The 26581-nt window shown below is 43.2% G+C and overlaps 1 protein-coding gene across 2 annotated transcripts; it reads left to right on the top strand.

Annotated features, from left to right (window-relative positions):
- The first annotated feature begins 17 nt into the window (after nucleotides 1–17).
- Nucleotides 18–26581, top strand: REEP6 (receptor accessory protein 6). 2 transcript variants are annotated; one of them, XM_077476001.1, is made up of 6 exons: nucleotides 18–331; nucleotides 3551–3644; nucleotides 6629–6767; nucleotides 8959–9127; nucleotides 9236–9309; nucleotides 25854–26581. In XM_077476001.1, exons 1-6 carry the CDS (start codon nucleotides 184–186, stop codon nucleotides 25869–25871), a joined length of 642 nt encoding a protein of 213 aa, XP_077332127.1. In that variant the 5' UTR covers nucleotides 18–183; the 3' UTR covers nucleotides 25872–26581. The 2 variants fall into 2 exon arrangements, with proteins under 2 accessions (XP_077332127.1, XP_077332128.1); XM_077476002.1 differs by lacking the exon at nucleotides 9236–9309.

Below are 26581 nucleotides of genomic sequence, written 5' to 3'. Positions count from 1 at the left end.
CTAGCGTTATAATAGAACTACACGTCTCAATAAGACTAAACCGAGGACCCCCCACAGTGCACGTTGTATTATACTAACGGTCCGCCCGCGCTCCCCTTATCTACCTGACCTACACCTGGGGCACGCCCCCAGGCGTTGATTAGCCGCGGGGTGGATGACGTGAGCAGCCCGGAGCGAGGCATTATGTCCGGGGTGAGGAGTGGGGAACGTTCCGCCATGGCTTCTCTCCGGGAACGGTTCAACAACTACGTTAATGGCGACAACTTCGTGTCCCGCATGCTGGGGAAGGTGGAGGAGAAGACCGGCATCAAGAAGAATTACCTGGCTACCGGTGTGGCTGGGGGGAGGGGCGCCTCTGACCTGCTTGTCATCAGGTCATCCAACGGGAGAGACACGCTACAGATGACCATACACTATACAATCTCTGAGCAATCTACCAAAACGAGTTTGAGGACAAATGTAAATAATATATTTGGTTAGTGTTCAGGCAGGATCTCCTGCTAAATTCATACCAGTGATTAGAGCCAGTGTGAATAGTAGTGGTAGGATTCATAGATTCCAGTGATTACCTGCAGGGATCACAGATGTGCAAAAAGTGAATCCTCCGATGATCCCTGCGGGTAATCACTGGCTGTGCAGAGAGGCACAAGTAGCTGTGGACACCAGCGACCTGTTGTGATGAGAGGGGTGCGAGCAACTGCAAATTCCGGCAACCCGTCATAGTGCGAGAGGCGTGAGCAACTGCGAATGCCGGTGTCTTGTCAAATAGGGTCCTCCATCAGACGCTGTCCCCTGCGTACTGCGCATGCGCAGTACACAGGAGCACAGATTCCGAAAATTGCCGAGGACGAACGGCGCCTGCGCTGTGAGTCCAGGTTCTATCCCCACTATCCAAGTGGACATAGAGTTAGAATAAAAAAGAGCCGAGCGCAGCGAGGCCGAGCCCGAAGCGTGGCGAGCGAAGCTCGCCCGCGAGGGGCCCTCTAAAATTCTAAACCCTATGTCCGCTTGGATAGTGCGGCTACCTCCTCCACTCACGGCGCAGGCGCCGTTCAGCTTCGGAGATTTTCCGAAGCTTCGTCTGCTCCGTACTGCGCATGCGCAGTACGGAGCGGACACATATGGATGGCCGGACTCCATTAGGCAGAACACCGGCGACCCGTCGCAGTGAAAGTGCAGCGAGCAGCTACAGACATCGGTGACTTGTCATAGTGACAGTGCAGCGAGTAGCTGCAGACGCAATGACCTGACGTAATAAATGGGGCAAGCAGCGCCCACTGGCTCACTTTTGATAAGCAGAACTGGCGCTGCAGTTTCTGATCGCTGCAGCGCCGGTCTAATCACTGGTATGACTGAAGCATTAGGCTGGGTTCACACTTGTGCGATGCGGGAACCCTGTGATTCCACTGCGGGTTCCCGCATTGCACCAGACTCACACGACAGTTCACACTGACATATGCGAACTGTTGGGAAGTGTCGTACAATGTTAACGACACCCCCATTTCGGCTCACATGTTGCACTGTGAAGTGTCAGTTCGGACACCACCCGGATCGCATGGGTGCCATGCAATCCGATTCTGGTGCGGCCCAAAAAAAGGGTCCTGTGCGAGTTAATTCGAATGTGATACGATTTCAGCCATACTATCTGTATGGCTTAAATCACATTGCATGGACATCGCATGTGATCTGCGGTGCAAATCGAATGCGATTTTGCACCATGCAGCAGTGTGAACCTGGCCCTTAGGGCTCCTTCGCATTAGCTTTTGCTCTCTGAAGAGCGATCTGCGTTTGCATCATGTGACAGGAGATGAGGTGTTGTAACACCCTGCATCCTGCACTAGTGCACCAAAACAATGTGCCTTGCTTGCAGCCCACTGAGTACAAATCTGGCATGTGTACACCCCTGACCACTGCCTCTGCGGCTAAAGGGGGTGAGGGAGTTTGGCACAGTAAGAGTGCGGCTTAATCACAGGGTTTTACACCCCCTCCCCAACCACTTGTGTGGATGAGCCCTTATACATAGTTGATGGGAACTAAGCCCATCAACTTAGTTTTCACAAAACCGCTTTATTCAAGGCATGCTGTGAATGCTAATTGTGACAGTTGCTTTTACCCTCAACCCAACTGTGAAGCTATCAAACTGGTGTCATACCTGATCACATGTGCAGCACCATGGTAGTTGCAGATCTAACCAAAGCAAAGATGGGAAGGTTTAGTTCTGCTTCAAAGAAATTGTGCAATCAGGTTGTGTAATGTATGGTCAGGCTAGTGGTCGCTGTACACAGTTACATTTTAGTTATGCGGAACTGAAGTTCTGCTGTAAGAGTGAGCAGGCAGGTTTTTATTGCATTGTTCTTCTGCAGTAAAACGTAGTGTTGATAGGGGAATCACTCCCATGGAGCTATTGTAACTTTCCAGCCGCGGAGAGTTCCCCACTGTCAGACTACCGTGATTAGTGTTGCACTAATTGAAAACCCCAACAGGTTGTGTGTACAGAAGTCAATCAAGAGATTGACTTCTGTATAACTAGCCTGCCCATAGATGGATCGAAATTTGACCAGTCACTGCTGAACTGTCCAAATTTCAACCCATCTATGACCAGCTTTACAGCTGGTAGCTTCAGTAGCACCCAGTTACTCCAGGAACGTGTGCAACAAGAATATTCTATGTCATTCAACTGATATGACATGCAGGGAAGTGGATTTCAATTCATCTCTGCTTCCACCAGGCAATCGCCTTATCCAATCAATCATTATGTGATCCCATTCATGAGTAAAGCATCTCAGTGGTACTGATCAATACAAAACCATCAATTTTCCATCCTGGCTGATCAACTGCTTTAGAACAGATTTGATCAAACTGAATCGAAGGGAACTTTTGGCTGATTGTTTTCAGATTCAGTCTTTTTTTTTTTTTTATTATTATTATTTTTTTGGTCAAATTGCACATCAATCAGATAATTTCAAAGTTGTATGGCCACCATAAAATTGATTGTAGTGTGTGTGTGTGGTGACAGTGCCTGCACAGCCATTCGCCAGCTGCCATTAAAGAAATCTATATAATAAACATCCAAAGATCACTGGTGCTGCAGTTCATTAATGTGCTGGAAAGTCTGGCTTTTAAACTGCCTTGTAATGTTCTTCCTTTTACATGTCATCATACCCTTCTATCAACCATCAAGGCTATGGACATTACTGATAAGGGTTGGCAGAAAATATCCACGGAGGGGGAGGGGGAATGATTGTCTGGTGACACTAATCATGTGAACCTGGGCTGCTTACAGTGCTAGACGGAGGATTATTACACTGCATTAACTGCCTAGCTCTGCCCTATTTCTCATGCATTTTCCAGCCAGCATGTTTGCTTTTAGCACTACTTTAAAGAAAGGATATAAGTGGTTGAAATATTTCTCTTGTTCAATGAGACAGAAAGAAAAAAATCAGTATCTTAACAAGTCACCTGTGTGTGTGTGTGTTTTTTTTTTTTTTTCGTAGTGCTATGCTTTGCTAGATATATAACAGGTGTCCTGCTTCATACCCCATTTCTCTAGGCTCCCTCTGCTCTCTGGGCTTGTACCTGGTATTTGGCTATGGGGCTTCTCTGGTCTGCAATTTGATTGGCTTTGTGTATCCTGCTTACACTTCGTAAGTATTCATATACTTGTATCGGCTGTGGGAAGAAAGATTCTGTAGGCTCATGTCTAGAGGAACCTCTCCCAGCACAAAACTACGGTTAAGGTGGTTGTAAACCTCAGGCATGAAAAATGAACAAAGCATATCGCTCTATAATGTGTACTTGTCTCAATTAACCACTTAAGGACCGAGTCTCTATGATTTGGTGTTTACAAGTTAAAAACTAGAAAATTACTTCAAACCCCCAAATATATATCTATACCTCCCATTTATTTATTTTTCTAACACCCAAGTGCAGCCTTTTCAACACAGACTAACCTTTGAAATAACTTTCCAGTCTCAGGGAACCACCGGTAAAAATGACTAAGTCTACAACTCCATGATACATTAGTGTGATGGTCAGTGGTAAGCATGCCCCTTACACTTGTGGTCACTGAGAATTGTCCCCTTACAGATGGCTAAAAAGATCAATGGTATCAGTGGGAACTTATCTGAGAGGCAGAAATTCTCATGTCTCAAGGAACCCCTAGCCTCCTCTGGAGGAACCCTGGTTGAGAATCCCTGCCCTAGAGAATAAAATGGCGGCCGTTGATACATGTCACGCTTCAAAATTGTGCCTGCTTGTGGAACGGTGACAAACCTTTACCCTTAAATCTCCATAGGCGACGATTTAAATTCTACAGGTTGCACGTTTTGAGTTGCAGAGGAGGTCTAGGGCTAGAATTATTGCTCTACCAATCGCGGCAATACCTCACGTGTATGGTTTGAACACTATTTTCATATGCGGGCGCTGCTCATGTTTGCGTTCACTTCTGTATCCGTGCTCGGTGGGACGAGTGCGTTTAAAAAAAAAAAAAAAAAAGTTTTTTAAAATTTTTCCACTGTTTTGTAAATAAAAAAATTGTCCCGTTCATTCCTATTACAAGTAATGTAAACATCTCTTGTAATAGAAAAAGCATGACAGGACCTCTTAAATATGTGATCCGAGGTCTTTTTGATACCAGATCTCATATTTACACTAAAATACAATAGTAATAGTCTTTTAAGAGCTATTGGCGGAAGTGACATTTTGACGTTGCTTCCACCCGTCGCCATACCATTGCAGGGCAGGGGCCATCTTCCCCTCACTTGTCTCCATACCAAGCCAGGGAGAAGACCCGATTGCCTCCGCTGCTACTGAGGGCTCCGGTAAGCGGTAGAGGGTGCTGATGAGAGAATCCACCACAGAGACCACTTTTTATCTGAAACTGGACTGCTCCCTGAAGAGGATACCGATATCCCTTTTCAAAGTGCCGACGTATATCTGTGTGACCCGGTTCGGAAGTGGTTATGAGCACAAAGTGTAGTTTCTGTCTGCTGCCTCATTCCAGCATGAATCACTTCTGCCAAGTTTATCTGACCCCAGGAGAAAAAAAAAAAAGGTGACTGGAGCTTTTTAAGGCCTGGTTCACACCTCAGCGTTTTTCAATGTGTTTTTATTTTTGCAGAAACGCACCACAATCTTCCTAACCTGGTTTCCTATGGATCATGTTCACTGCATTTTTTCACGTGTGTTGTGTTTTGGTGTGGGGTTTTTATTTTTTTCTATTTAAAAAGTCGGGGACTTTTTTTGCTTGCAACAAGTTGCGTTTTTAGTTCCATATACATCAATGGAAATGCAGCAGAACCGCATCAAAAATGCAGTGCTTTGCTTTTTTTTTTCCCCTGCAAGACAATATACCCCCTCCAAAAAATGCAAAACAAATAAAAAATGTGTGTGTGTGTGTGTGTGTGGAAAAAATGCAAAGCGCACCAACAGCAACCTGGATAGGTGTGACCCAGGCCTAAATTCAGTGCTTTGAACCGATGAAGAGAAGGCTGCAGATAATCAGATACAACTTATGTAGGGGGATTTGTTTATTCTGTGTGTCATCTGAGGCCAGTCACTTCACTGGGGTATACTATATGTAAGGGTTTACAACCACTTTAATGTGCCACTTACCACTTGTCTTCTTTCTGTGCTGCATAAATCACTTGCAGGTAATCGCTACATGACGATTACATGCGAGTGGGTTCAACTAGCTGCAGGTGCTGGCAGTCTCCCATTGCTTTCAATGGAGTTGCCTTACACAGCTAACTGCTGGGACCCTCCTTTCTGGGGTTCTCACAGGTACATGCTATCAGGCAAAAAAAATGTGAATGTAGCTTAAATGCTGGTTCACACTACAATGTGCGTGGTCTTGCGCGTTTCCGTATTGACAGCCCAATCATTTCACTGGGTTGCCAAACATATATTGCAAGTGCGCTTCAGATTGCACAGCATCAAACCGCATGGCGGTGAGGTACCATGCAGTTTGGTGCCCACAAATGTACTGCAATTGTGTGTTTTGGGTACCATTAACGATTATAGGTGGCAAAAGACAGTCTGGGCAGCTGCACTCTGCAACTGTAATCCACCTTTATTTCCACCAAATAGAACAAAACGGCATAAAAGCACCGTAATGATCACTGTGGGGGAGATGAGAGGATAACAACATGTTTCATGCTGCTCTTGGCACTTAATCATAAGGTAAGCACTAAGAGCAACACAAAACGCATTAATATCCCTCTACCTCACTGATCATGTTGGTGTTTTTTATGCTGCATTGTTCTATTCTGTGAAAATCAAGGTAGGTTACAGTTTTTAGAGTGCAGCCGACCGAGCTTCCTTTGCCATGTGTACAGGTTTGAAAACTGGTCTGCCACCCAGTGTGTGCGATGTGTGCGCAAGAGTGGACCAACCTGGAGCAGTGTTCTTTATAACAATTGTACCCACATGTTTTGTAAGGGCAGCTTGTTCATGTGTGGTGTGGAAAATGTGCACGCAGTGTGCCTTTCCCACACCGACTTTCCAGTGTGTATCGGCACTTGGGGGAGGGGGGAATTGATGCAATTGTGTAAAAGGAGGAGGGAGCAATGTTTGATAGAGATACATTTAAGCTGGCATTGTATAGGATTTGTTGATTTGTCTTCCACAGAGTTAAGGCCATTGAAAGCGCCGACAAAAAAGATGACACAATATGGCTGACGTACTGGGTGGTTTATGGCGTGTTCAGCGTAGTGGAATTTTTCTCGGATATTTTTCTTTTCTGGTTTCCGTTTTATTACCTGGGAAAGGTGAGAAGGTTTTCTTCATGTCTTTACTATGCCTAAAATGGAACAGAGCTCAGAAAAGTCAAGATTTGCTATTTTGTAGGGAAAATGTAGAAATGTTTGTGCTTAAACACTCCCTGAAAATGTGTATCCTTTTTGAACTCCTGAAATATAGCACTACGCTTACTGATATATGATGGGAGCCTAGGCACTCCTGTAGACAAAGATTTTATAGCTGTGAATCTTAAAGAGGAAGTAAATTTTTGTGGAGAATTGCGCAAATTCCCCCCAAAGTAAAGGAATAATGTGCACATTATGTTACACTTGGCTCAAACGAAGCCCATGTAGTCCCCACTGCAGGCTGCATCCATCTTCATTTGTCTTCCTTCCAGGTTTGTGTGACTAGCCGAAGCTGCATGACACAGCACTCCAGCGCATGCACACGGGAGCAGCTGGTCACGGAGCCACTCGCTCCTGATAAAAAGGGCACGAGGTGACGTCCCTTCAGAGCACATGTGCCGATGACCTCATCGGCGCAGTATACCATTAATATTTCCTAACCGGCGCACGTTTAGGAGATATTTACAGGGCCTATCGGTAAGCCTTTTTCTAGGCTTACCTATAGGTACAAATTACTCAGGGTGGTTTACAACCTCTTTAACCTCCCATAGTGGTATTCCCGAGTGTGGCTCGGGATGAATTTTCATTACCAATAGCTGTAACCCCGAGTCACACTCAGGATTGCATTGCAGTATCCTGGGAAAGTTGCTTACCTTGTCCCCAGGATCCTGATGTACTGTGTGCCGGATGTGTTTCCGGGGGGCGGAGCCTAGCGGAAAATTCTAAAATTGCACACAAAAAAATAACACAGTAATATTACATTACTGTATCAAGTCATTTCACATCCCTTTCATCACTAATGCTCTGCCCAGTGTGTGTGTAATTAATATGTATGTGATGTATATTTTTGCATTTACTGTGCTTTCTACCTGGAAACATGAGCATGTCCGTGGTAACTAAGAAGCGTCTTTATGTCAAAAAGCGGTTTTAGACCAGCTAGAAAATAGCGATAGTGATTCCCAATCACTTGCAGAATTGAGCGATAGTGATTTGTGGGGGAAATTTGTCATCATGCTGAAAGTGATGACCGCAACAATTCTGCAACTGAGCAAATTTTCAGTATATTTGATTTAATGACATTATTGAATAAATGTTGTTATAATTGAATATTTTATGCTTTCATGTTTCAAACTTTATCATACCCAGGATATCTACTAGACTCTTGTTTTGTCCAAATTTAAGTGAGTTCCTAAAAATTACAGCCCTACAATAACCCCCTTCAGCCAGTTGAAGTAAAAACTTACTGAATTCACACATAGTTGGCAGGCGTGTGCGCCCCCTGCTTCTCGTGCTGTGGTTAGACGGCATGAGTTTGTCAGCAGGCTCACAGTCAATGATTTTGAACTCTCTGCTCTGAACCTGCTGATGGCTGGTTCTTCTCCCTGATTTCACTTATTGTTCAGAGCTGCAATCTGAGTGAAATCAGTGTGTGTATATATATATATATATATATATGTATGTATATATATATATATATATATATATATATATATATATATATATATATATACTGTCATTTTTCAACTGTGCAAATATCTTGCAACATAAAAATGCATTTTTTTTTCTACAATGCTTTCAGAAAACGTAGCACATCCCCCCCCCCCCCCCCCCCCATATTTTGATAGTGGTGGTTCCAGCGCACCTCTTCCCCCACCGCTGTCTGCCGATGCTACTTTGTAGGAGACAAATACATAATTTGCATTGACAGCACTGGTTTCCAGCACTAGGCACCAGCCCCAGACCAACACTGTTGCAGTGCTTGTGCTGTCACTTACTGAAAAGCAAGCACACAGCAGAGGGGGTGGAAGCGGCCATGCAGTCAAGATATTTCAGAGTAGTGTGTGTGCTATATTGTTGGAGGTTTCCAGGAATCGTCTGCTACAAGTAAATGAGGTCAGCACTCACAACAGGAAATGGGAGCCACTTCATGTCAGAGGAAATATTAGGAAATAGTAGTAGAACTAAAGATGCAATTTTAAGGAGAATCATTCATTACTTCTTACCAACCAATAATGAATCCATAGATCAAGGTTTTTTTTTTTATAAGAGGACTGAAAACATGTGACTTATTTATTTTATTTTTTTTGTATTGCAGTGTGCATTCTTGCTGTGGTGTATGGCTCCTTTCTCATGGAATGGATCTCAGATTCTTTATAGTCGCTTCATTCTGCCATTCTTCCTAAAGCACCATCGGACTGTAGATAGTGTAGTGAGCGACTTGAGTGGTCAGGCTTTAAACACAGCAGAAAATGTGACCAGACACGGTATGTTATCAGCCCCATGTTGCAGAGATTTGCCTTTTTTACTTTGCTTTGTGGATTTTTCATGGTGTGTGTTTGTTTTTGTTTTTTCCTTTGCTTCTAATGGCGCAGTCCTACAGACACTAGCAAGCAGCAGAACTCTTCTGGTCCGTGACGGGGGGCAACAAGCCCTTCCCAGCACATCTGTATGTACTCTTAATCCTCATGGGAGCTCAGCTTGGTTGTGTCCATATCATCATGACCTATAGTAACTGTTTTTCAGTGTGCAATACTGTAAGAACAGCTTTACATAACCCATTTCAAAAAGCTTACAGTCCATATTTAGGGTAGTGGACTGGCTTAAATATCTGTCAGTGGATTTTATTTTTTGTCTATTCTATTGGGTAGATTTCACTATTTTTCATCCAAACCAGAATTAAAATGAAATCTCCTAAACCACTGTCACAAAACCAAAACGGAAGAATTTACCTAATTTTCTGTTCTGAAGATGAATTTTAGACATCCTATCACTTTTTGACTATTGACATCAGGGCAAATTGAGAGGATGAATCTCTGGTGTTTGGCACTTGCACACTAACCAAAAATGTATGTTTTGGCTTTAGATATTTCATAAAGGGGTTAGTTCACTTTTACCCAAAAACTGCTTATGCAGGTAAGGGGAGCTTTTGGCTAAACAAACTTTGTGGTTTGACAAAAGTTAGGTGATGCCCATGCTATAGGTGTAAGCCATTTACGTACCTCCCAAAGCCTGACTAAAATACTCCCAGATAGCATCCTTCTGTCCTTCCTTGTTGCTAGGACACTCCCACCGTCACAGGAATGTGCTCTCAAACCTCTGCTTATGTGTAGTCCACTGCAATATCACTGATTTCAGAGCTACTGCATCCGGAGGGGAGCACATGCAGAGGGGTTTGAATCAACTGAGTTTCTTAGCAATGTCCTAGCAACCTGGCAAGACAGGATGATGCCATCTCTGGGAGTCATCTGGCCAGCCTTCTGGAGGTAGGTAAATGGCCTACACCTATAGCAAGGGCATTATTTACAGCTTGTTTCTCTACAGGCTCCCCTTACCTGCATAGGCAGTTGTTTGGTAAGGTGAACTAACTGTTGAAACTCTAAGACCCCTTTCACACCACACCGCCCATAGCGTGGGCGGTAAAACGCTTCTATTTTTAGCGGTGTTTTACCACCGGATTTGCAGCGCATTTTGGCCGCTAGCGGGGCACTTTTACCCCCGCTAGCGGCCGAGAGGGTTAAAACCGCCAGCAATAGCAGCGTTTTGCCGGCAGTATTACAGCGCTGCCCCATTGATTTCAATGGGGAGCAGCGGTGGAGGAGCGGTAAACACACCGCTCCAAAGAAGCTGCTGGCAGGACTTTTCCCTGTAGTCCTGCCAGCGCACCGCTGTAGTGTGAAAGCCCTCAGGCTTTCACACTACAGACAATGGTGCAGCTTTTTTAGGGCGGATTGCAGGCACTATTTCTAACGCTATAGCGCCTGCAAAACGCCCTGGTGTGAAAGGGGTCTTAACCCTCAGAAATTTTTTAGTTTAACACATTGAGCAAAACTAAATGTTTCTCAACGAACTGTTTAAATTCTTACCCCAGCACTTGTAGTTAACATATTCACTGTTGCCTGCCCCTGCTCTCTGTGCTGCTTTCTTGAACTTCCAGTCTTCACAGGAAATATGACAGTGCAGTGTTGACTCTGTTATCATGGAGGAGCAGGCGTGTGCCTTGCCATCCTAAGCTTACAGGGCTGTGCTTCCTTTTGATGCACACAGTGTAGTTTCTCCTGCTGAGGAATTTCCAGTTGGATAGAAATGTTACTATGGGTTTTTTTTTTTTTTTTGATCTTACTTATTTTGGTTCTAAAATGCTTCTTCAGAAAGCCATTACCAATCGCGTGTCCAAAATATTTCTGTATAGGAAGTAAACCAATAGGTTATCGGTCATTAAAGCTTTTCCGTATTGCGTACACCAAAGATAAAATGTTGATGTTGGGGTTTGTTTTCAAACCTTACACCAGAATATACTTTAAAATGTTTGCCTTTGGTTAAAATGGCAAAAGTTGGTACAGTATCAACTATTTAATTCTGTTCAATGCAAGCTTTCCTAGCCATGTTGGTCCAAGCCACCACTAAAGCATGAGAGAGCATTAAAATATGATCCTTTTAACTTGTTTAAAATGGTAGTAGCGATTTTGTTTTGTCTGAATGAAATGGACCTGTTTTTAAGCTGAGCTCCCATCACCTAGTATAGTTTCCTTGGTAGTGGGTCTGACCGAGTGCTCACATCTTGTCTTTTAGGCTGCCACTGAAAAATAACTTTTTTGTATTTTCAACTACCACCTTCTGTTAGACCCTGTTGGTTTTAAAGACCTTAGGGTTGAATTGGTGAGCTGGAGAGTGCAAAATCTGGTGCAGCTCTGCATAGAAACCAATCAGCGTGTGTGTGTGTGTGTGTGTGTGTGTGTTTTGTCCAAGCTTAACCACTTGCCTACTGGGCACTTAAACCCCCCTCCTGCCGAGACCAATTTTCAGCTTTTCGTGCTCACACTTTGACAATTACTCGGTCATTTAAGACTGTATCCAAATGTACAAAAAAATTTTTCCTACAAATAGAGCTTTCTTTTGGTGGTATTTGATCACCTCCTGGGTTTTTTATTTTTTGCGCTATAAATGAAAGACTGGAAATTTAGGGGGAAAAAAACATATTTTCTTTGTTTCTGTGATAAAATTTTGTACATTATTAATTTTTCTTCATGAATTTTGGCCACAACTTATACTGCTACATATATTTGGTAAAAAATAATCAAATTTAGTGGATATTATTTGGTCTTTGTGAAAGTTAGTCTACAAGCTGTGGTGCAAATCATAAAAAAATGTATCACATCTGATGTACTGGCGGTCTCATTTCTTGTGACCCGAACAAGCCAGGAAAGTACACGTACCCCCAAATTATCCCTTTTTGGAAAGTAGAGCTATTTAGTAAGGGGCATGGTGAGGTTTTTGGTGTTGTCATTTTTTTTCCCACAATTATTTGCATACAAAATTCCCTACAAAATTGTCATTGTAATAGGTTATTTCGCTCACATGGCACGTGTATACCACAAATAATGCCCTAAAATACATTCTGCTACTCCTGAGTATTACGATACCACATGTGTGGGACTTTTTCACAGCCAGGCCCAACATGCAGGGAGCCCCATCACTTGTTCTATGAGCATAAATGACACATCTAACTTGTTAACTACCTATTACACTTTTGAAGGCCCACAATGACATATGGCACTAATATGTGGCACTGGGGACAGGTGAGTGTGTGTGTGTATTTTAGTGTTAACTCACTTTTCACTGACGCTGCAGCACGGAAGCTCTCCCTCCCCACACGCTGTCTGTGTGATGAGGGAGAGCCAGTGATGAGATGATCTCATGTTTACATATGAGATCACCTCCCATTGGACACGCTGATTGAGTGCTAAATGGCTACTGTGATTGCCCATTTAGCACGTTCTGTGATTGGCCGCGTCCAAGAGACACGGCTAACACAGAACTTCCCCGATCCGCGGCGCACAGAGGGGAAGTAAACAGGAGGACATCCAGGGACGTCCACCCGGCAGTTGGCGTCCGCGCTGTAGCAGTCTTTTGACTATGAAAGTGGTCAGCCTTCGCGCCGCTAAGTGGTAATGAGTGACTAGAGTGGAACAAAATCCAAAATCAAAATTAATGAAACACAGATGCTGTGAAAAAGAGCCTGAGTGATATAAAGTGCAAATGCTAACTAAAAAATGCAGCAGGACAAAATAGTGAGCACAAACTATCAAATAATGGATATAGAGGGGTGGGTCCTGCGCAAATCGTGCCACTCAAATACACAAATTCAAACTAATATAAATATGTGCATACATATAATGCCGTGAAAAAAATGTATAGTTCATAAAACGGCATGGGTAAAAATATAAAAAATGGAGAAAGGATCAATGATGGCATACTGATGGAATGTCCGCTACTCAAGGCTCCCAGAACTCTCACCTTCAAACGAAGCGAATAAACAAATCAAACAAACTCCAGGATTCTCTTATTTCATTCATTAATAATAGCCATCAGGAAATCCAAAGGAGGGATGTAATGATACAATTCCGCCACTAGAGGGCCAGGCCCAGCTTATAGAATAGGTAATATGGATCTTCACTTCTATTCCACAGTGGCTCAAAATAAGAGAAAGGAGGGGGAGAGAGAGAGAGAGAAACAGGAGACTTCCATAGTGTAGTAGTTTAAAAAACGGCAGGTAGATCTCTCTTTCTCTCTTTCTCTCTTTCTCTCTTTCTCTCTTTCTCTCTTTCTCTCTTTCTCTCTTTCTCTCTTTCTCTCTTTCTCTCTTTCTCTCTTTCTCTCTTTCTCTCTTTCTCTCTTTCTCTCTTTCTCTCTTTCTCTCTTTCTCTCTTTCTCTCTTTCTCTCTTTCTCTCTCTCTCTCTCTCTTTCTCTCTTTCTCTCTTTCTCTCTCTTTCTCTCTTTCTCTCTTTCTCTCTTTCTTTCTCTCTTTCTCTCTTTCTCTCTCTTTCTCTCTTTCTCTCTCTCTCTCTCCTTTCTCTTATTTTGAGCCATACACTGTGGAATAGAAGTGAAGATCCATATTACCTATTCTATAAGCTGGGCCTGGCCCTCTAGTGGCGGAATTGTATCATTACATCCCTCCTTTGGATTTCCTGATGGCTATTATTAATGAATGAAATAAGAGAATCCTGGAGTTTGTTTGATTTGTTTATTCGCTTCGTTTGAAGGTGAGAGTTCTGGGAGCCTTGAGTAGCGGACATTCTATCATTGATCCCTTCTCCATTTTTTTTATATTTTTTACCCGTGCTGTTTTATGAACTATATATTTTTTTCACGGCATTATATGTATGCACATATTTATATTAGTTTGAATTTGTGTATTTATTTGAGTGGCACGATTTGCGCAGGATCCAGTCTTTTGACTAGCGCAGGTGCGAATTGGTTAATTGATCAAGCTGCATTTAGACGTTGGCTACCATGTACAGCTGCACCAGATCTTGCACTTTCCAGTTTTAGTAAATCGACCTCAATGTATTCTGCTATAGCTGTTTCATCCAGGAATCCACTTTATTTATTTTTCTTTAAAAAAATTTGAGCTGAAAAGTCAGTTTTGGGTAACTCATTCTGAGTAAGTCATTGGGGGACATTTATTAATCTTGTTGCAAGACAAAGCAGTGCTAAATAGAACCATTTAGACACTGTTGGGCAAATCTTTTTCGCAAGAATACAGTCTGATAAATTCCTACTTTGACTGCTCTAAAATAACACTTATGACTGAATGCAACCCAACCTTAAAGCCGAGCTCCTATCCCCTGAATTAAAAGCTAAAGGATATTATACTTGCCCAGGTGGATGCGGCATGGGTCCGCTGCTGCTTCTGTCCCCTGGTGCCTCTGCACCGAGAACCCAGCGATCAAACACCACCGATCGCTCGGTTTCCAGAGCTCCATGAGCAGAGAGCTGTAGACTGTCAATTACAGCTCTCTGTGCTCATTGGAGCACCGGGCTGTGGAGGGGGTGGCTAGCTCAGGCTCTCAGCAGCTCACTGAGAGGCTGAGCCAGGTGTCCAGGCACCTGGCAGATCCAGACCTTATTGTCGTGATAATGCAGTGCCTGGACTGACATCCATGATGTCAGCAAAGAGCAGACTTCAGCCTGCTCTCTGCTGAAAATGGGTCACAGGAGTGCAAAACGAATTGTGCTCTTGTGATTCATAGGGGAAGTCCAGCCAAACGAGCTTAACCCCCTTTCCCGCCCAGGCCAATTTTCAGCTTTTGGCACTGCCGCTCTTTGACAGTTGCACGGTCATGCAACACTACCCAAAAAAACTATATAAAAAAAAAACTTTTTTGTTTTCTAAATTTTTTTATTTTTATTTTTTTATGGGGCTGCACTGATTGGTGCAACTGACTGGCATTGATAGGTGGCACTGGTTGGGAACTGATGAGGCAGCACTGATGGGTGCAACCGATGGGCATAGCAATGCTACCTACCAGTGGCACCTATGCGCTGGTGGGCACAGATACTTGGGTGATGTCTCGCCCTCTTCAGAACCGTTGTCCCTCTGACACAAGCAGGTGATCGGCTTTTTTTTTTCTCTCTCTTTTTCTTCTGCTCACGCTGTCGGCACAAGCAGGTAAAAAAAGAAAAGCGATTACCGATCTTTTGTTTACATTACATGATCAGCTGTTATTGGCTGACAGCTGACCACGTGGTAAGGAGCCGGAACCTCATGTACGGGAGGACATCTATTGACCTCCTCCCCGGCAATTAAGGTCCACGCTATAGCCGTCATTACATGTTCTCGGAAACGGGCACAGACCATCTGTAGTCATCTGAAGCCCGCTTGTGTATTTTCAGGATTGGGTGCAGCTGGCTTCCCAACATGCAGCTCCCGATCTCATAATCCAGCAGTGTCCCGAACAGAGGCTACAATTCCTCCTGTCAGATCTGAATCTTCCAAAATGGCACCAAGCCCCTCCTGATCACATAATGCGGTCTGCTGATACTGCAAGATTTCGTTATTGGGCTTCCCAAAAACTCTTGATCAGTAGCGGCTGGTGCTCAAAATTTTTGGGGGGGAAGCAAACTGAAAAATTCATGAAAAAAACATCAATTGCTGCCTCGCTGTGCCCTCCATGCATCTCCTCTCCTCCACCTGATAGGCTTCCAATCACAGTGCCTGTCGTTTCAGACAATTGGGTGACAGGTAGCACACCCACGCTTCCCGATTGGTGGAGAGGCGGGTCAGTGTTTAGAAAAGCAAATATTAATTCGCTGTTTTAACACACCTGGGTGAACTGTGAGCGCAATGCTCTGCGCTTGCATTTCACCTTTCTTTATTGTGTATCACAGAAGACAGAGCAACCATAATGACTATATGGGTTATACGCCAACTACTGGAGGATGGACACTGGCAGATAGTCAAATAGGAAGTCCACCCCTATATAATCCCTCCTACACGGGAAGGACATCAGTTTTATTTTTATTTTTTTCCACCAGCGCCTGTAAGGTGAATTGGTCCCCAATCAGCCAAAATGGATGGTACCAGAGCCTCTTAGGAGAGAAGAGTCCTTGAGGTTTTGCCTGTAATGCAGCCTTAGGGTGCAGGACCCTACGTAATGGTGCCCGGTGCAGTGTTTATTTGTTCTGACCAAGGTGCTTTCCTGCAGGGTGCTATGCAGGTCCAGGGGAGTGGACCCCACAATAAGGGGCACCCAGTTCCTGAAGGTCTTTTATGACAGCTTGCTGTGATGGGTGAAGATTGAACTCCTCCTGTTATGTTCAGAATCCTGCAGCAGCAATGGTAAGTCTGCATTTTTTTTTTTTTTTTTACTGCAGTTGCATTTATAGGGCCTACTTCCCAGACAAATTTTTTCTTTCGGTGCTCTCACAATGCCAATTACTCAGTCATGCAACACTGTACCCAAACAATTTTATTTAATTTTTCATACAAATAGAGCTTTCTTTTGGTGGTATTCACCACTGTGTGTTTATTTTTTGCGACATAAGTGGAAAAAGAGCAAACATTTTGGGGGGGACTTTAATTTTTATTTTTTTGTTTCTATGATAACATTTTTCAAATAAGTAAGTAATTTTTTGTTCATAAATTTGGGCCAAAATGTATACTGCTACATCTTTGATAAAAAAAAAATAACCCAAATTGGTGGAAATTATTTTGTCTCTGTGAAAATTAGTCTACAAGCTAAGCTATGGTGCAAATTAGGGGTGCAATGGGTCGTCACCGATCCGTGATCTGAACGGGTCAACCTGTTTGAATCTGCACACCACACGGTCAGCTGATCGCATGGCTTTGGAAAGGCTGCGGCTTTGGCCTAGCTCCGGAACGGTGGCCATCTTGGTACACCTGGCAACGGCCACTGTCTCCTCAGGAAGTGCCGTTTCATCACCATCTTGCTACATCCCACACTCCTGCACAGTAATGATAGTGAGAAGGGGGCAGGCGGACATCTTGTTACACCCACCGGAGTTTTAGATTTTACAGTTAACACACAATGGAGCTTATTTGCTTAAATACAGCAATTGCAAATCTGACAAACTGTTTAGATGTTAAACTTTAAAAGCAGCAGCAAATCTGCTGACCTTACGTGGCTGCTAATGTGACAGAACATTTAGTTAAATGTGAAAATCAGAGGTGTTCTGTCACATTAGCAACCATGTAAGGTCAGCAGGTTTGCTGTTGCTTTTAAAATTTACCATCTAAACAGTTTGTCGAATTTACAAATACTGTATTTAAGCATATAAGCTCCATTTTGTGTTGAAAATAACTGTGAAATCTAAAACTCCAGTGGGTGTGACAACAAGAGTTGTGTGTGTGTTTTCGGGTCAGAGAAAAAAATAAAAAAAATAATCCGATCCATGACCGAGGAACAATCCGATCCGTTGCACCCCTAGTGCAAATCATTGAAAATTGATCACACCTGATGCACCGATGGCCTATCTCAGTTCTTGAGGCTCTGAAATGTCAGGAAAGTACAAATACCCCCCAAATGACTCATTTTTGAAAAGTAGACAGTCCAAGGTATTTAAGAGGCATGGTGAGTTTTTTTGCAGTTGTAATTTTCTTTTCTTGCATCAGGGGACACAGAGCCATAGTGGTAATCAGTGGTCCATATAACCCACATAGTAGGTGATGGACACTGGCACGCCCCTAAGGCAAGATGTGTACTTCCAATATAACCCCTCCCACTACTGGGGGGGAGTAAGTTTTTTTTTTATTTTATTTTTTTTTTTTTCCGCCAGTGTCTAAGGTGTTGGACACGAGTAAAGATGTGCTGTGCTGTGCTGAGCTCCACTGGTAGCAATCTTTGCTGGGGCTAGCCATGCTGACCGAATCCGTTCTGATGACTTTTCATGGGCTAAATGAATGGTACCCGGGCCTTATGTCCGAAGAAATTAGGTTTTGCTTGCGAACGCTTCTTTGAGAGCTGGGCCCTGGGATCCAGTACTTTTTGGTAGTAAGGCCATACATTTTTTTTACTGGCAGGGTGCTGTCGCAGGTCCAGGATTGTGGATAACCCGCGGTTCCCCGGTTTCTGAAGGTTTCCTAAAAGGTCTCAGAGCCCCACCGTGAAGGGTGAAGATTGGGTCTTTATCTCTGATAAAACCCTGCTGCGAGAATAAAGTAAGGGAGCTTTTCTCAGGAATTTCTCCTTCTGTGTATGTCATGCCTACTGCCCCCAAAATAATATAAGATGACAATTTTATTTGTCTTTTTTTTTTTTAAAGGCCGCGACCACTAAGTGGAGGATTTATCCCCAACCCCGCCGCCCCACTCCCCCACCCAGCCATGCCTGCATCTCCACAGGACGCTGCTCGTGCAGGAAAGCACTTTCCTTTGAAGGGGGGGAGGCGGCTAACAGCGTAAGACACCGGTCACACATGTAGGAAGTTGATTTTAAACTGAATTATTTTCCAAAAAAAGTCATCCTCCTCTGAGAGGGATGTGGCTAGTCAGATTAAGCCGTCAGGGGAAACTGTTGCACAAAACGCTTCAATCCCTGTATATATCATACAAAAGGTTTTTTTTCTTTTACCATTTGTAAATTGGAAAGAAGATTAATGCTATGTCTCTCCATAGTGGGGCTAAACATAGCAGATTCCCATCTAGTCCTCAGGACCCTCTTGTTGAGGTACAGGAGGCTGGGGATCAGGTAGATCTTCCCAAATATTTGGAAGATACTTATTTATCCCTTTTGGAGGATCCTAATATAGGAGTAGCATCACAAGACAGGTTGCTTGTGTACTCCCTTACTCAACCTTTTTTTGCTGCTTGCAGCACAGGCTCCTGAGGTACCTACCTCTAATTGCGTTCATTAGAACCTCCCCCATCTTGGGATGTTTTTTTCCTATTCATGCATGGCTAAAAAAGCTTATGTATGCAATGGGCTGGTGTATCTGAAGCACTGTCTCACAGTAGATGCTATGAAAGACTCATTATGGCTTATGCTTGGACTATGACTAGTGCATTCTTGTGAGTTCTGTGGCTGAAATATTGATCGGCCGAAGCACCGTGTAGAAAGCTCTTAGCCAGTTTGGTTCTCCTTCATAGGGTACGGCTATTTAGAGACTATCTGGATAAGTACATCCAAAGGACCTCTAATGGGGAAAGCTATTTAACCAGTAAAGAGGTTCTAGGCAGTCTCGACGGCCTCAACCGCCAGGTTCAAGGGAAAGTCCCCAAGGGCAGCACCAGGGTCAGAAGAGATGTTGGGGCAGAAAGCCCACAAAGCAGAATGCTAAAGTCTTCTCATGAAGGGGTACCCCCACTCGTTCAGGTGAGGGGAAAGGTCCTGCAATTCTCAAGATCTGTCAGGAACCATGTCAAGACAGATTTCAGCAAATTATTATTTTTTTCTAGGCTAGGGAAAATGTTCCCAAGAATCCAGAGAAAAAAGTATTTCTGGCCTCTGGATCAGCTGTTATCCCAGTCTGTGATATCAGAGGTTCCCTTAGTGGAACAGGGCACAGGGGTTGGCTCAAACCTTTTATGGTTCCAGAACCAAACGGAGGCAAGACCCATTCTAGATCTCGAAGATCTGAATCGGCTCTTAAACATCCGATCCTTTCCCTAATCTGATCAGTTGTGTCCATCCTGCAAGGAGGGGAGTTTTTTGTCTTTAATCAATATCAAAAATGCATATCTCCACGTGCCAAATTTTCCCGCTCACCAGAAATTTCTGCTTTTTTTTTTTTTTTTTTTTAAATATAAAATTATCTTTTCAGTTGTGGCCCTGCCATTCGGTTTAGCCACATCACCAAGTGTTCTGAAAGATTCTGGCACCTCCTTTAGCCAAATTAAGGGCTCAAGGCATAACGATCTTAGCCTATTTAGAAGATCTGCTTTTGATCATTCAGTCCTGGGTCTAAAACCAGAGTGATCACAGCTGTAACTACCTGAAATCTCTTGGTTGGATACTCAACCTAGGAAGATTCTCCTTAAAACCATCAAGGATCTTGCAGTATTTGGGGGCTGGTTATAGATACCATACAGAAGAAGGTATTCTTACCCCAGACAAGAATCGGTTCCATTGTAGGACTAATTCAACTTCTCAAAACAAAATTCCTTCCATTCGGCTGTGCAGGAGTTTTTTAGGGGAAATGGTGGCCGTTCCTTGCGTGCAGTTTTTACTCAAAACTGCTTCAAAATACCATCCTGTCGATTTGGAATAAAAAGATTCAGGCCTTGTTTCCTTGACTCAATGTAAGTCAGAGCCTAAATTGGTTATCCAGCAAAAAAAATCTTTATCCTGGAAGGTGTTAACAGATTCCAGCCTTCTAGGCTGGGGAGCAGCCCTGGAAGAAGATATGGTCCAGGTTAGAGGACCTTGCGTATCAACTTTCTTGGAAGATTTGGGCAGTATTTCTGGGACGGTCAGACTATGGGACTGTCATGTCAGGATTCAGTCTGACAATTCCACGGCGGTGGCTTACATGAATCACCAGGGGGGGCACGAGAGGTCATGCAGCCCAAAAAGGTGAATTATGTTCTAGCTTGGGCAGAACACAACATTCCTTGCCTATCTGCAATTTTCATTTCAGAAATAGAGAATTGGCACGTGTACTACTTGAGCCGCCAACAATTATTTCCTGGAGAATGCTCTCTTCACCCCGACATCTTCCTAACGATATGTCAGAGATGGCGTATTCCGGACATGGAAGTATTCGCGTCCAGATTCAACAACAGTCGACAACTTTGTGTCGAGAACAAGGGATCTGCTAGTAGGCGGAACAGACGCATTAGTCTTCCCATGGGATCAGTTTTCACTAATCTATGCATTTCCTCCAGTTCTACTACTTCCGTGCCTTCTCTGCAGGATCAAGCAGGAAAGAAAGGAGGTGATTCTGGTGGCCCCAGCGGGCCCCAGAAGATCTTGATTTACCGAGATCATAAAGATGGCAGTAGGAGTCTTTCCGACTCAGACCTTATTGCATTTCATCCTACCTTACGGATGAAAAATTTAACAGGTTTGACTGTTGAATCCCACTCCATAAAAGATTGTGGGTGATCTCCTTCGGTAGTGTCTACCTTGATTAATGCCAGGAAGCCACCTCCCAGAATCGCTTACTATAAAGTCTGGAAGGCATATGTTTTTTTGGTGTGGATCTAGGGGTTGGCACCCCAGGAAGTATGTCAAAGGCAGGACCCCTGATTTCCTGCATATGGGATCTGAATTGAAGCTTATTCAGAGGGTAACACTGATTCCCCCCCCCCCCCCCCCCCATCAAGGCACCTCTAAAATCCTTGGGAATCTTTATGAGAAATTTCCTTGGTTCTTTTTGACAAGAAAGATGATCTTTCTGGTTGCCATTTCTTCTGCTAGAAGAGTATTGGAGCTAGCGGCTTTGTTTTGTAAAGAGACATATTTGATCATGCATAAGGATGAGGTGTGGGTTTTTTTTTTTCTCCATTTAAACAAAGATAATAATCTTGCTTTTTTCTCCCCAGAGCCTCAATCTAGGGAAGAGAAAGAACTACATTCCCTTGATGTAGTAAGAGTGATCAGTCTATTGACTGCTCAGGTTCACAAAACGCATGTTTTTGTACTGCCAGAAGGTCCAAAATGTGGACAGGCAGTGTCAAAATCTACTATTTTTCAAATGGATTCGTCAAGTGATTGTTCAAGCTTCAGCTTAAAGAAGAAAATTCTTCCTTATGTTAGAGCACACTCATCCAGGGCGATTAGTGCCTCTTGGGTGGTGCATCATCAGGCCTCTATGGCTCAGATCTGTAAGGCCGTGACTTGGTCTTCGGTCCATACGTTTATCAGATTTTATCAAATCGATATTAAAGGTCATGAGGATATTGCCTTTGGGAGCAGTATGAGTCCTCTGGCCTCCTGTTTTTTGTGGTCTCCCTCCCTTAAGCTGCCATTACTATGGGACATCCCACATAGTAACTACTATGTTCCCTGATGTAAGAAAAGAAAACAGGATTTTTAAAACCTGTAAAATCCCTTTCTTTGATGTACATCAAGGGACACAGAGGTCCCTCCCATCTTGGTATACACTTGTATTGCGGGGGTCACTGTTTGGACACTCCCAGTTTGGAGGAACCTAGTGGTATTGAGTCCTGTATCTTGGCACTGTTGAGCCCCTGGAAGCCAGCTTTGGGGAAATTAAATTGCAGGACTTGGAAATATTTTGTTGCCTGGGGTGAATCCAGGAAGTGGCACCCGCAGAAATATGTGGGTGGGAGATTTTCTTTTTCTTTCTCCAATCGGTAGGGGAAAGGAAATTGGCCTTAAAAAAAAAATTGTACTTAAGGGTCTGTCTTTTCTTTTCTTTCTTTCCCGAGGCTGTTGCTTTCCATTCCTTGATTCAGTGGTCATCAACCCTGTCCTCAGGGCCCACTAACAGGCCAGGTTTACAAGATAACTAAAATGCATCACAGGTGATATCATTTGCTGCTCAGTGATTGCAGTATTCTAGTCTTCATCTCCCCAAGGTAATACATAAAACCTGGCCTGTTATTGGGCCCTAGGACAGGGTTGATGACCACCACTGCCTTGATTCATACTTCACACAGCGTGTAACATAAATCGTCCCACCTGTCAGGCCATTCTGCTATCCTTTGGACTTGAATTTGATCTTGACTGTCCCCGTTCAAAAAGCGGCCTCTATTGGTCCTTTTATCTTGGAAAGTGGCTTTGGTGGCTATCCCTTCACCAAGTTGACTGTCGGAGTTGACAGCTCTCTCGTGCAAGGAGCCGTTCTTTGTCTCTCATCATAAGGTGCTCTTGCATCCTCATCCGTTTTTTGCCTAGAATGGTGTCTAGTTTTCACTTAAATCAAGACCATGTCTTGCCTTTTCTGATCCTCAGTTGGCAGGAGGTAGTTCTGGCGGTCAGAATTACTTGATTTGTCAGTACAGGTCAGAAATTCTGGTTTGTGCTGCCAGTAGAGCACAGAATGGACAGGGGGTATCAAAGTTTACCTATTTTCATCGGTTTTGCCAGTTAATTATTCAAGCCTATGGCTTGAAAGGGCAAGGTCCCCCCCCCATTCTTTTTGGTAAAAGCACTCACCCACACACACCTGGTAGTATCTTGGGCCATCCACCATCAGGAGTCAGTAGCTCAGAATTCAAGTTTTGTTCATACATTCACAGAATTTTGCCAGGTGGATATCAAAGCTACGGACGATACTTTTTTGGGCGTCAGAAAAGGTCCTTTTCAGGTGGCAGTTTCTGTCTTCTCCCCCCCCTCCCCCCTCAAGTACATTGCTTTAGGATATCCCATAGTCATTATGGTTTCTCTGTATCCAGTGATGTACGATAAAGAAAATAGGATTTTTTTCGTCATACTTACCTGTAAAATCTTTTTCTTGAAGTACATCACGGAACACAGAGGTCCCTCCCATCTTTTTTGGGATATTCATTGCTTTGCTACAAAACCTGAGGTCCTTCCTGTCTATCTGCCAGTGACCACCAGTAGGGGGCGTATAACCCATATAGTCGTGGTTGCTCTGTGTCCGGTGATGTCCTTCTTTTTTTTTTTTTTTCTTAAGCCTATTGGAGCCTATGGCTCTAATCAGGTGCTTCAAAAACACACCCCCGCTGCTGTAATTCAGGCACCTAACATCTGAAAAGGGGCTGGACGCCTGACTAGGGGGGTGGCAGCACCCATGGATAGTGAATGAATCTAGCTATGATGCATAGATTGGGGGGGGTGGCGCCCGTGCACCCTTAATGGACGCAGCGCCACTGCTTGGGATAGATGATGCCACTATCCCAGGAGTCGATAGGAGTTGCATAATGACGTTATCGCCTAGGCGGCTGGGATAGAAAGTGCTGCCCAGATAGAGGTGTATGTGTATCTAGAAACCAAAAAAAGTACATTTTTAGCACTGTACACTGTAGGGGTGGCATGGGAGACATTGAGAACATAGGAATTTAAGGGGGGGAGGGTGGAACTCCGCTTTAACCATTTGTTAATTCATTGTCTGTTTTAGAGCAAATCTGGCTTCGAACTTTGCAATGTGTTGCACTTGGCTGCACAGGTCTATTAACCTGTCAGACTTTGCTAAAGGAGATGCAGACTGATTTGCAATGTATTCCATGGCTAATTTGCTTGATAAATGTCCCCAGTTGTGTTCTGCACCTGGCTTCCCATTGTCAAAGTACTAGAAATATGAAAAGTTCGCACAAATTTGGTGAACAATTTTGGGCTGGGTGGAGACCAGTGTGTACAGTAAAGGCTTATTTACCCATTTTCTGCAATCCAGTATGTTTTTTTATTTTATTTTTTCTATCAAAAATATGCTGAGTTTAGAATTATGCAGGGTGCCAAGGACTGGCCTCCACTTCTTAAAAGCAGGAATACGAGGTACACACTCTTTTGGAGTACAGGTTTTACTTTGAGTGCCACCTTCTAAACCTGAGTTTTCACTTTTAGCCATTGTGTTCCTTTTTAAAAGAGAAACTAGTTCGTTTTGGTCATATTTATTTTTTTAGGTTTGCATTTAACTCATATTTTATATCCTTTATTTGTATAAAATTCTTTATTGCAAGTAAACATTTCAAATGTAGGACCATCTCCATGCTGTACTGTGTGGCAGTGCATGGTGAGCAATCAAATGTGTAAGGACAAGGGTTTAATTCCCTTTAAGAACTGGATCTAAAAGGCACAGTCTGTAACTGAAGGGATATGAATGTCTCTTGGGTCATTTAGCTGACTTCTTCATGTGAAAGGTCCCATTCGCAATTGGCTGTGGGAGACCCTGTGACTAGCTGTGAATGGGAAGCCCCATTGATATCACTGGGAGGCTGACCACTCCTGCAGTTGTTTGCAGCCAATCGCATGTAATTCTGATGCAGCAATTACCTGTGGATGATTGGCCCTGTACACAGACTAGCTGCATGAAGGGCTAATCATTCACAGGCAATGCTTCATGAGTGATTACGTGTGAACAGCTGCAAATGTGTGAATGGGGCCTTAACCAGAACCTGGTATTCAGGCCTGTACAGCCAAGCAGTAAAGCAGCTACCCGGACGCATACTTGCCACCTCCTGGCTAAAACGGGTAATTGTGAAACATAATTTGTCATTTCCCTACTAGGAAGAAATAATTTTCTCTTTTCTTCTGAACCTAAATATACATGGCGGGGAAAAAATATTGCATGTTCCCTTTTCAAAGCACTTGTTTTGACCACTCTCAGGAAGTTACAGTCCAGTGTTGTAACTTGTTTGTTGCTCTGGAATAAAGGTAAAAGCCTTGTTCTGCCACTCCCTTATGACTGAAATTTACCTTTTAAACAGACCTCTCTGCAACATCTTTCCACATTTAGGTGTGTAGAGATGTACTGATATATATTTGCGATTCTGGGCGGAAAACCCCTCTAATTTCACCAAAACAGCACCTAAAGTGCCACTAAACCTTCCTTGTATAATCAAAGCCACAATCCAGATAACCATAATATAGAACTTCAAATGGTGTATATAAAATTTTTTTTTTTTTTCTTGCATTTAGTGAGGCTTTAAGGTTGCAACATTAGAATGTTAGGACAATTGTGGTGTTTGTAAATGGTATGTCAAAGGTGTCGGTGATGGGTGCTCTAAGGAAAGTGCATGTGTACATGCAGGATTTTCTCAAGATATCTTCTATATGTCATCTTAACTTTTTTTTTTTTTTTTTTTTTTTTTTTTTATATAGCAATCAAAGGAGCAGTAATCCACTCACTGGAAACAGAAAAGAGCAAATGACCAGCACCATTGAGGCTATGGAAAGCATTCTTCAATTTAAAGACTGATTTATCTTTCATTCTGCTTAAATATCTGTTTTACTTCTCCGTATTCTCTATTTGTTTGCATACTGAAATGTACCACTTAAATTCTAATTTGATAGAACACAGGAGTTATGGTGCGAAAGTCCTGTACATGGGATGTACTATACTTGAATGGTTTGTTGCTAGGATACATCTGTCACTTTGAATATTCACTGAGAAGCAGTTTTATTTATTTATTACTAGAAGTTACCTCTAACCAGCTCTTAGTTGAGTAGTAATTGAACGGTCTAGAAATGTAAAGCTGCTTGATAAAGGTCTGCAAAAAGCATTTCCTCCCCTAAGTTTTGTAGTAGCCATTGCTTTGGCAAGTGTTTCAATAAGAGTTCCCATTTAAAAAAAAAAAAAAAAAAAAATCTATCTGGGAATCTTGTGGCAAGCAGTTCAGTGCTAATAGCAACTTTTTCATCTGGTGGTACAGAAACTTTAGGCTGCTTAGTTGATTGTCTCGCCCAAATAAACTCTCTCTAAAGAGATCATCAGCTTAAACACTATATTCTGTTCAATTTATATAAATACAAATGGTGCATTTCTTGAAGCACTATTTCACTGTACTGTGAATTGGTAAAATAATAAAATGTGTTTCTTGTAGACCGTG

Source organism: Lithobates pipiens, unplaced genomic scaffold (assembly GCF_037356315.1).
Source record: "Lithobates pipiens isolate NorthernLeopardFrog02 unplaced genomic scaffold, aLitPip1_a1.2 Scaffold_13, whole genome shotgun sequence".
Lineage (NCBI taxonomy): Eukaryota > Metazoa > Chordata > Amphibia > Anura > Ranidae > Lithobates > Lithobates pipiens.
Note: the sequence above shows the minus strand (reverse complement) of the source record. Positions and strands in the feature narration are given on the sequence as shown.

Bases quoted from the DNA above. Each gene is read 5' to 3' on its own strand.
- REEP6 (XM_077476001.1), top strand. From the start codon at position 184: ATGTCCGGGGTGAGGAGTGGGGAACGTTCCGCCATGGCTTCTCTCCGG. The intron at 3,645-6,628 runs GTAAGTATTCAT...TGTCTTCCACAG, and splicing joins GTGTATCCTGCTTACACTTC to AGTTAAGGCCATTGAAAGCG. The intron at 9,128-9,235 runs GTATGTTATCAG...CTAATGGCGCAG, and splicing joins AGAAAATGTGACCAGACACG to TCCTACAGACACTAGCAAGC.